General features: G+C 40.0%; 1 protein-coding gene and 1 long non-coding RNA gene across 2 annotated transcripts in view; both read right to left on the bottom strand.

Annotated features, from left to right (window-relative positions):
* Positions 1 to 243: 243 nt before the first annotated feature.
* LOC127840534 (adhesion G protein-coupled receptor A3-like) overlaps positions 244 to 11,635 on the bottom strand; it is a 93,086-nt gene continuing 81,694 nt past the window's right edge. Inside the window, exons 16-19 of the mRNA XM_052368949.1 lie at positions 10,781 to 10,899; positions 9,446 to 9,631; positions 8,006 to 8,182; positions 244 to 3,578 (exon numbers count right to left, since the gene is read on the bottom strand). Of these exons, the coding sequence (XP_052224909.1) occupies positions 1,340 to 3,578; positions 8,006 to 8,182; positions 9,446 to 9,631; positions 10,781 to 10,899 (2,721 nt within the window). The 3' untranslated portion in view covers positions 244 to 1,339. The remainder of the gene's footprint in view (positions 3,579 to 8,005; positions 8,183 to 9,445; positions 9,632 to 10,780; positions 10,900 to 11,635) is intronic.
* LOC127843248 (uncharacterized) lies at positions 5,196 to 6,051 on the bottom strand. The gene is made up of 2 exons (XR_008032184.1): positions 5,909 to 6,051; positions 5,196 to 5,752 (listed from the first exon to the last, which is right to left on the bottom strand). It is a non-coding gene; the product is annotated as an uncharacterized LOC127843248 (long non-coding RNA).

Here is an 11,635-nt window from a genome sequence, read left to right as displayed (position 1 = left end):
CCACCAAGATCAGCTTGTAAAGTCCAACAGGTGTAGCATGTGCTTTAAGTGTCCATCAAGATCAGCTGGTAAAGTCCAACGGGTGTAGCATGTGCTTTAAGTGTCCATCAAGATTAGCTGGTAAAGTCCAACAGGCTTAGCATGTGCTTTAAGCGTCCACCAAGATTAGCTGGTAAAGTCCAACAGGTGTAGCATGTGCTTTAAGTGTCCACCAAGATTGTCTGGTTAAGTCCAACAGGTGTAGCATGTGCTTTAAGTGTCCACCAAGATTAGCTGGTAAAGTCCAACAGGTGTAGCATGTGCTTTAAGTGTCCACCAAGATTAGCTGGTAAAGTCCAACAGGTGTAGCATGTGCTTTAAGTGTCCATCAAGATTGGCTGGTAAAGTCCAACAGGTGTAGCATGTGCTTTAAGTGTCCATCAAGATTGGCTGGTAAAGTCCAACAGGTGTAGCATGTGCTTTAAGTGTCCACCAAGATCAGCTTGTAAAGTCCAACAGGTGTAGCATGTGCTTTAAGTGTCCATCAAGATCAGCTGGTAAAGTCCAACGGGTGTAGCATGTGCTTTAAGTGTCCATCAAGATTAGCTGGTAAAGTCCAACAGGCTTAGCATGTGCTTTAAGTGTCCATCAAGATTAGCTGGTAAAGTCCAACAGGTGTAGCATGTGCTTTAAGTGTCCATCAAGATTAGCTGGTAAAGTCCAACAGGCTTATCAGGGATCACACTTTCCCCTTATACAGGATTTTTGATACAAAGAGTTCCTTTAAAAAAATGTGCTGACTGCATAGGCTAATCTGGGACAAAACTATATGCACATGCATTTAACCCCGTTTTCCCAGTGGCCGGCTCAATTACATGATAACACACATTAATAATATACATATTAATAATATTAGAGACTACTTGAAATCTGTCTTATAAATTGTAGATGGTAATAAACAAACAAAGAACAACCAACAACAGCTGAATCTTAGCGGAGAGAAATTGATGAACTATATTACTTAACTTAAGATCATCTTCTTTGAATGATACTACACTTACCCAAATGTCTAAATGAAAACAGAAAATGTATGTAATACTTATGTACCAATAATAATGCTATCTAAAGATGAATTTAAACATAAAATTCTAAATAGAAATTAACAAACCTGTTCTCTATAAATAAAATGAACATAAAAGGCTACCACAGAATTGGTACGAAAATAGTAATCAATATGAACAAGTAAATCATATTTCCTGCTAAATGAATCACAATAAATCTTGATACAAATATGCAAAACCACAATTTAGCACATCCACAACATTTTCACTTCCATACACATTTTGTACAATAAAATATGCTAAACACTGGTCTCCTTCTTGTTTTTCTTAGCTCTCTTCTCCTTTTGAAGCACCCAGATATTGTCCAGACTGTCATCATCATCATCATCATCATCCGAACTAGTATTTGAGCTATCCTCACACAACCGCGCCTTCTCCTTTTGCACAAGCTGATTGTAACTTCGAGACGATCGCGGCACCCAAAACGCCTTGCTCTTCGGGTCAATGTGTTCTGATAACGCCATGTCTGTGAGTTTTTGTAAGACCCGTTCTGTGTAATTGTGATTAACATATGCATATGGCACTGAATGAGACTGACTTTTACTATCAGCAAACTGCTCGTCCCAATCTAATGACCGCTGTTTGGTCATTCCTTGCTTCAAATTTTTACGTGAAACACGAGACCCGCCGTTTTTGTGTGACTTAGACGCAGGTTCTGAATTGTGATCCGAGTCAATTGACCGCGACGTCTGTTTTTGAGGTTTATTGTAATTCACCTGGCTGTCTGAATCTGGGAAAACCGTTCGATCCCCGTTATTATCACTGTCTGAAACTGGCGAAATGGGAGGCTTGTGCACAACATGGTTCACCCCATTCACATTCAAATGATTCACTGGCTTTAGACTGCCCACCAAGCCAACCTGAGGTATTCGCTGTTCAACCTGTTGAATAAAATTATTCTCCATCTGCTTTCTATGCCTGCTACTACTATCAGAACTGTTTCCACCAGAATTCACCCGATTCCTGTTTGTCTGATTCTGCTGTGCCGCCATGGTTACGGCTGGCTGCCCGTCGATAGGGCCGTATTGCTTGTAGAAGGAACCCTGTAGTGCTGGGCTGCAGTACCCAGAGATTACCTGGGGATCCCCGGGGCGGGGGGACCTCATTCTCTCGTGGCTGTAATTGCTGCTCACCTGACTGGAGCCGTCAAAATCGCCCAGGCGAGCGACCGAGCTCAGTACGGACACCGTGTTCTCTTGTATCTCCCGTTCTGGACTCGAAGGCATGGAGTGAGACGGTTGTCTACCGGTAATACCCTGTTTTGGTAAAGTGTTGTTCCGTGGCGGGACAACCGAAAATGCGCTACTATGGTTACGGTTGCCCAGAGATGATGAGCTGTGAGTTCGAGAGTGATGCATGTTGGGATTTCCCCCATGGTAAGATGCTTCTGAGAACATGTCTAGAGGCTGTGCGGTGGCTGAGAGGTGGGTCATGACAGAGTTGTAACTGGGGGGAGGCTGTGGGTCGGTGGGTGATAAAGCACTGGCACAATCGGATTCACCGCCATTGGTGTACACCTGTGAATCCATATCTGCCCTTTGCTGCCCTGGGTTACCATGATCACTGTTATACCCAAGACCAACTGCCCTAGGGTGCTCTGAACTGGAAAAGTCACTGTCAGAGTGATTTATATTCAAGCTTTTTGTCATCTCTTTGCTCAGCAGTTTCGAATTATGCTTGTTCTTCTTTTCCCAGAACTTTTTTGCTACCCCATTCTGTTTGGGATTATAAAAACTGGCAGCAGACGCCTCGTTTATGCTGTTGTTGTGCGTTGACCCATCAACAGCTGACGTGGGTTTAGAAGGGACTAGATGAATGGAAGACAGTTCATCATCACTCTTGATGATATGGGTCATCACATGATTGGAGACCACAGCAGAAGTCACTTTCGATATATCCGACACACTGCCCATATTAATATGCCCATTAGGCATCAACTCAGTGTTCACATTAACTGGGGCTGCATTCAAAACAGCTTGCTGTTCGCACATGAAAAAGCGCTTCCAGCTCAACCGCGAGTCTTTGCGCGTCAGACAAAAATAAATCAACATAAATAATCCAAGAATTGCACAGAATATCCCGTAAAGGTAGCTAAACATAATGTCCTGATATGGCAAAGCCGTAAAAGGCTTGGCAACAGTTATAGCACCAAACATCCAAGTAAAAATGAACAAAATCAGACACAATGCTAAGGCACGCAACTGTGTGATTGGTCGCCTCTCGCAATCCATATTACTCGTCACAGACGACTTCGTGCTCATTTCTGAGTCAATAGACTGGGTCTCAATCTGGTCCGTGTTCCCCGTCATCTCGATGTCATTGCTCTGCAGCTCTTGCAGTTCCTCGGCGTTCAGCAGTGGACCCGTAGAGCTGTGGATGATGCAGGCAGTACGCAGGAAGAAGATCGCGTTCAGCAACAGGAGGAAGGCCACCGGGCCAAAGAATGCTCCCAGGCTAGGCTCCCAGTCCAAGAAACAACTGGAACATTAAGAACATGGACATGAATGTCTGACAAATAGTGGGGAAATATGAACATGAATATAATAATCTCCAGGAAACTACTGGAAAGGAAGATTATGATAAATGTCTAGGAAACAAAAAGAAACAAAGAACATGAATATGAATATGTCAGAAATTACTGGAAATAAAGAAAAGAATGTTTAGGAAACCACTGGAAAAGAAGAACATACGGTTAGATAAAAAATATCTAATAGCTGCTGAAGGTTTACAAGTGTGATGTTCTAGTTTGGCTGAAATATGATGAGTTTTGATTTTTTTTCCTTTTTTCTTTTGCAACACAAATTATTATTTATAGATGAAAGATCAATTGTATATAAAACTAGAGCTTTGTCACAGACGTTACGAATACCCCCACATGCCGCATTGACACAGAATATTTTGCATGTTGTCTTCACAAAAAACAGGGGACACCATGCTCAATGTTTAAAACGCTTTAAGTGACCCCGTGACCTAGTTTTTGACCCGGCATGGCCCATGTTCGAACTTGTCCTACACATCATCTAGATACAACCTCTGACCAAGTTTGGTGAAGATCGGATGAAAACTACTTGAATTAGAGAGCGGACACCATGCTGAATGTGTAAAACGTACTAAGTGACCCCTGACCTAGTTTTTGATCTGGCATGGTCCATGTTTGAACTTGGCCTTAAGATCATCTAGATAAAACCTCTGACCAAGTTTGGTGAAGATCGGATGAAAACTACTTGAATTAGAGAGCGGACACCATGCTGAATGTTAAAAAACGCACAAAGTGACCCCATGACCTAGTTTTTGGCCCAGCATGGCCCATGGTCAATCTTGGCGTAGAGATCATCTAGATAAATTTTCTGACTAAGTTTGGTGAAGATATTGGATGAAAACTACTTGAATTAGAGAGCAGACAACATGCTGATTGTTTAAAACGCACGAAGTGACCCAATGACCCAGTTTTTGACCCGGCATGACCCATATTCAAACTTGACCTAGACATCATCTAGATACAACTTCTGACCATGTTTGGTGAAGATTGGATGAAAACTACTTGAATAAGAGAGCAAACACCATGCTCAATGTTTAAAACGCACTAAGTGACCCCTTGACCTAGTTTTTGGCCTGCCATGACCCATGTTTGAACTTGGCCTAGACAACATCTAGATAAAACTTCTGACGAAGTTTGGTGAAGCTCGGATGAAAACTACTTGAATTAGAGAGCGGACACCATGCTCAATGTTTAAAACTCACTAAGTGACCCGGTGACCCTTTTTTTGACCCGGCATGACCCATATTCGAACTTGACCTAGACATCATCTAGATACAACATCTGACCAAGTTTGGAGAAGATTCGATGAAAACAACTTGAGTTAGAGAGCAGACACTTAATATGGACCGACAGACAGACCGACCAACCAAGAGACAGACAAGCTCACTCCTATATACCCACCTAAACTTCGTTTGTGGGGGAATAATTAATCATGCACACAAAATGCATACTTTCTTCTAAAACACAACAAGAGCGCCGCATGACGTGTGCCATTGGAGATGATACACTGATGATTGATGTATTTGTTTTGGAAATAAGCAAAAAAAACAACAACAACTTATATAACTGATATATTCATATATATGCATTGATATCAATAAGTGTACACTTAGTCTCATTTGTTCTCTAAAACACAATATTTAAATCATAATTGTTTAGACCTACATAGGTATAGAATGGCAGTATTTCCTGTACTGATATTACTTATCTTGAAACTACTGACCAAGTTTGGTAAAGATCGGATGAATACAATTTGAATAAGAGTCCGGACAAAGTGGCGCTGTTGAAAATGGACTAATTGACCCTATGACCTAGTTTTTTACCTGGCATGACCCATATTCGAACTTGGCCTAGATATCAACTAGATGCAACTACTGACCAAGTTTGGTGAAGATAAGATTTATACAATTTGAATTAGAGTCCGGACAAAGTAAAATGCACTAATTGACCCTTTGACCTAGTTTTTGACCCAGCATGACCCATATTCGGACTTGACCTAGATATCAACTAGATGCAACTACTGACCAAGTTTGGTGAAGATCGGATGAATACAATTTGAATTAGAGTCCGGACAAAGTGGCGCCGTTGAAAATGCACTAATTGACCCTATGACCTAGTTTTTGACCCGGCATGACCCATATTCGAACTTGGCCTATATATCAACTAGATGCAACTGCTGACCAAGTTTGGTGAAGATCGGATGAATACAATTTGAAATAGAGTCCGGAAAAAGTGGCCCCTTTGAAAATGCACTTATTGACCCTATGACCTAGTTTTTGACCCGGCATGACCCATATTCGAACTTGGCCTAGATATCAACTAGATGCAACTGCTGACCAAGTTTGGTGAAGATCGGATGAATACAATTTGAATTAGAGTCCGGACAAAGTGATGCCTTCCGCCCGCCGCCCGCCCGCCGCCCGCCCGCCGCCCGCCTGCCCGCCAAGGGGTTTCACATAATACGTCCCGTATTTTATACGGGCGTATAAAAATGTAATATAAACCCTAGCAATTCAAAGACTATCAAATGTTGAACATGAAAGATAGATGATGCAAGAACGGTCAAAGGTCAGTGGTCATTTAATTTTAAGTAAATGAAACAATTTCTATGGCCATTCACCCCCTATCTCTGATTTAAGTACTGCCATTGTCATTTACTTGCATAGGTATTGGTACTGAATACTGTTGGACCAGCTCAACCGTGAATATAATTGAGCCAAGCTCTGTGAAAAGGGGGTTCAATGCATGTGTGTAAAGTGTCATCCCAGATCAGGGACGACACTTTCTGCCTAAACTTGATTTTTGCTAAGGAAATACTTTTTTTAATGAAAAGTATAATAAAAGCGGAAAGTGTCATACCTGATGAGCCTGTGCAGACTGCACAGGCTAATCTGGGATGAAACTTTACGCACATTCATTAAACCCCCTTTTCACAGTGCACGGCACAAATAATTTTACAACTGACCTTGGCGGTAAGAGTGAAATATTATTGAAATAAAAAACAACAACACAAATCTTAATACTCACAAGTAAACCCTACTTCAGGGCTGTGATTTAAAGGTACCGTCAACCACAAACGATGAAAAAAGAAAAGTTCTAAAATACTGTATTTTTTAACAATTTTTAGTTTGTATTGATCAAAATATCATGACTGGTATATTAAATTACTTGAAAAAGTTGTGAAGTTTTCATATTTTCAGTATATTCGGTAATACAATTTTACTGGGTATGTCTACAAGGTAACTACCAGTTAACAATAAATAACGCAAGTAGATTGATCATCATCGTCACATGGTAAACCCAGAAATGCAAATTGTGCATGCGTTGTGAATTGTATATATTTTTTATATATAGTGATCAATCTACTTGCGTTATTTATTGTGTGTATATCGTTATGTCACCTATTTTTGCAATATACTTTCGATTTCACATCGCAAACTTTTGTTACCGAATATACTGAAAATATTAACTATTTTCAAGTAATGTAATATACCAGTCCTGATATTTTAATAAATATAAACTCATTATTGTAAAAAAATAGGGTATTTTAGAACTTTTCTTTTTTCATCGTTTGGGGTCGACGGTTCCTTTCAGAACCATCTCAGGAGGACAATGCCCTGCCCCCTAACAGGGTTCAACTAAAGTCTTAATTGGTATATAGATCCATGAAAGTTTAAAACAACTTGTACAATAGTTTTTACATTGAAAGGAAGGGTATTACATCACTAATAGGGATTGAACTAAACTCTTTACTTGTACATGTTTCCAGCAAGGTTAATAACAATTTACAAAATTATCGGGGTATGTTGGTATTGAAAATGCGGAAATCAACTGAAAGGCGAAGAATCCAACCTCTTATACTTACACTTTTATCTTCTAAACTCTTAACTTTTACATAGATCCAGAAATGTTTATAACAATTTATAAAATTATGCTGGCACTGAAGGTGAGGAAATCAACTGACAGGCGTAGAAATCAAACCTCTGATACTTACATGTTTATATTCTAATCTCTTAACTTGTATATAGATTCAGCAAAGTTAATAATATTTTTTCAAATAATTTTGACATTGCAAGAGAGGGAACTAGCTAAAAGGAGGAGAAACCACACCCCTGCTACTTTCAAGTTTATCTTCTTAACTCTTCATTTGTATATAGATCAACCAAAGTGAATAACAATAGGCAAAATTATTTGACATTGAAAGGGAGGCAATCAGACATTTAAAGGGAGGCAATCAGATGAATGAAGGAGAAGTCACACCCCTGCTACTAACATGTTTCTCTTGCTGAAGAGCTCAAGTGACCATGGTATTTAGAGTGAAATACTGTTTAAACAACAAAAGACAATCACAGTAAACCCTACTTACAAGTTGATCTCGCTGTAGAACTCAAAGCTGATGGCCGCGGTGATACCGCATATGATGGAGGGGACGCCCCAGGCCAGCAGGTAGAAGCGGATGATTGGCTTTGGGGGCATGGGCATGATGGCATCCATCGGGGGTGGAGGGGGGTGCTCCTTCTTACGGAACTTCTTCAGCATGTTGCTGTAATTGATTGGGGAATACATATGAGCAGAGCTCTAGCAAAACAGGGCTTGAAGTCAGCACAGGCTAATCATGGACCAAACGTTCCCCTTTTATTGAATATTTTGTTTCAGAGGTTCACTTCTAAATAAAATCCTGTCTTATGAGAATGTGTCGTCTTGGTTTAAGGAGGTCTCTTCTGAGCAAAAATCCATTTTAGGGGAAAATTGTCATTCGTGACAAGCCTGTACAGACTAAACAGGCTAATCTGGGGCAACACTTTAGGTACATGAATTGAGACCTGTTCTCCCAATGCGAAACTCTTATGTATCAATTAACTTTACCACGAGGAAAGAAAAAAGTTAATGATATTTTGAAACGCTGAATATTCAATTTAATTAATACCAAATAGCACACATAGTTACCACGCTGTGACAGTGAACCAGAACACTGTGACCATGAACAGGTAGTGCTGTATAATCCCCAAAGCTGCTCTGGGAAAAGGAGGGCTTAAAGATTGACCAGATTAACGAAAAAAGAAAAGTTATAAAATACCGTATTTTTTTACATTTATTAGTTTATATTGAAAAAACATTATGAAAAAAAGTTCATATTTTCAGTATTTTCTGTAATAAAATTTACGCGATGTGAAATCGCGAAAATAGGTGACATAACGATATACACACTATAAATAACGCAAGTAGATTGATCATTTTATATACAAAATATATTCAATTCACTACGCATGCACAATTTGCATTCCTGGGTTTATCACGTGACAATGATGATCAATCTACTTGCCGTATTTATTGTTAACTGGTAGTTACCTGGTACATATACCCAGTAAAATTGTATAACCAAATATACTGAAAATATGAAAACTTAACAACTTTTTCAAGTAATGTAATATACCAGTTGTGATATTTTAATCAATATAAACTAATGATTGTAAAAAAAATACGGTATTTTAAAACTTTTATTTTTTCGTGAATCTGGTTGATGGTCCCTTTAATGCATGTGGGTAAAGTGTTGTCCCTTATTAGCCTGTGCAGACCCCACAGGCTAATAAGGGACAACACTTACTGCCTCCACTGGATTATCATTTAGCAGAGACTGCCTTTACACAAAAAATTCCATAAAAGAGTTGCCCCTAATAAGCCTGTGCAAACAAAACAGGGTAATCTGGAACGACACAAGTCTGTTATATCTCATATCTGTTTAACATTTCCCTTTCAGATACATATTAATTCCATTCAACCAATACCACATAGCGCACATACTTACCTGGCTGTGACAGTGAACCAGAAGAGTGTGACCATGGAGAGGTAGTGTAGCGAGATCCCCACAGCCTGGCACGCACGCTCATGGTCCACACGCTGCACACCCATTGTGAACGCGATAATGAGCAGCAGCAGGCTCAGACAGATGTTGATGATCGAGTGCTTCATCTTACGGGGCACGTTCAAGAACCTGCATCGAACAAGGAACAATAAATTATATTTAGAATTTATCACTCCAACTTCTTCGTGGTCCTTCAAAAACACCTCTTATATTTATATTGACAACTACTTTTGAGACTTTGAAACATCACTAGCTTTTAAAAACTATGTTTTCTTCAGTTTAAGCCCTTCAAAACATTTGTGGGATCCTATGCATGCCTTCATAAGATAAGGCCTGAAAAAACACTTTTAATAACATAGAAATGTTTTAACAATTCTTGTCTGTTCAAAGAATTTACTGCCCTTTGCAAACCTTGCTCTAGCTAGATAAGCCAGTGAAGTTCTTAACGGATAATCAGGAACAACAATTTCTGCCTAAACGTGATGTTTGCAAAGAGGAGACTTCCTTTAAACCAAATGGACAGAAAGTGATGTCTCTGACTAGCCTGTGGGAACTGCACAGGCTAATGTGGAACAAAACTTTACAAACATGCATAAGCCTGGTTTTCCCAGAGCAAGGCCTCAAATATTTTCATGTTCAGAAAGAGGACTCGTCTGATAAACTATGACAACAGCTTTAACCTCACCCAGGATATATACTTCAAAGAGAGTAAACTGACCAGAGAATGTTTGTCAAAGGCAGAGCCCTGACCTGAACATGTAATAAAAAGAGAGAAATTATGTATGACAAAGGGAGAGCACTCACCTGATGATGTATGACAAAGGGAGAGCTCTCACCTGATGGTGTATGACAAAGGGAGAGCACTCACCTGATGGTGTATGACAAAGGGAGAGCACTCACCTGATGGTGTATTACATAGGGATAGCACTCACCTGATGATGTATGACATAGGGAGAGCACTCACCTGATGATGTATGACATAGGGAGAGCACTCACCTGATGATGTATGACAAAGGGAGAGCACTCACCTGATGATTTATGACAAAGGGAGAGCACTCACCTGATGGTATATGACAAAGGGAGAGCACTCACCTTATAATGTATGACAAAAGGAGAGAGCACTCACCTGATGATGCATGACAAAGGGAGAGCACTCACCTTATGAGATGACAAAGGGAGAGCAAAAACCTGATGATGCATGACAAAGGGAGAGCACTCACCTGATAATATATGACAAAGCATAAAGGGAAGTGTAAATAAACCCTAATAAATACTCACTTGAAGCAGGATACATATGTGATGATTACAGCCATGAGACAGAGCAGGCATACACAGCTGCCTATGTAGACCACCATAGCCATCATGTGAAACACCATGGTGCGCACAGGGCTCAAATCCTGCAGGAAAACACATGCTTATATGAGTCGCTGTGGTCTGGAAAATTGGGCTTAATGCATATGCCTTAAGTTCGTCCCAGTCTGCACAGGCGAATCAGGGACAAAACTTTCTGTGTAGAATGGTTTTGTGCTAAGATGATACTTAGAATAAAAAATTCAATAAAAGAGGAAAGTGTTGTCCCTGATTAGCATGTGCCAGTGCTTTCCACAGGCCGTTTAACGTCCCTCTCCGGGGCGCTTGAAAGTCGAAATCAGAGTCCGCAGGGCGCTTGAAATTTTCTGATCAGTGTGCATTTTTTATACTGCAACAAAGCATTCTTAAGATCAAAGCGATATCAACTTCGCCGAAAATTGTTAGAGCCTATTTATAATCCTCTGTCAATTACATCATGTATCTCTTTACCCACCTAAAGTCCGCCTAAAGGCATATCGTCGTTGAATGGAAAATCGATACTGGCCAATGAGAGCGCACGCTTTGAATGAGCGACAACACTCGTAGGCAGTAATACCTGCATACGACGAGTCTCTGCCACTTACTAAGAAGACTGATGGCAACATGCTGTATAATCCTTGTGGATATTGTGCATTTCATGCATAATATAGTCAATACATTTACTCGACTCGTAATGCGCTTTAACAAATTATTGTTGAATTAATTACACACAACTGGAAATGTTTCTGTCGATTCTCAAATGAGCATTATTAAATTTGTAATCCCAAACACGCTTCCGAATTT

This window comes from Dreissena polymorpha, chromosome 8 (genome assembly GCF_020536995.1).
Source record: "Dreissena polymorpha isolate Duluth1 chromosome 8, UMN_Dpol_1.0, whole genome shotgun sequence".
In the NCBI taxonomy this organism is placed as follows: Eukaryota; Metazoa; Mollusca; class Bivalvia; order Myida; family Dreissenidae; genus Dreissena; species Dreissena polymorpha.
Note: the sequence above shows the minus strand (reverse complement) of the source record. Positions and strands in the feature narration are given on the sequence as shown.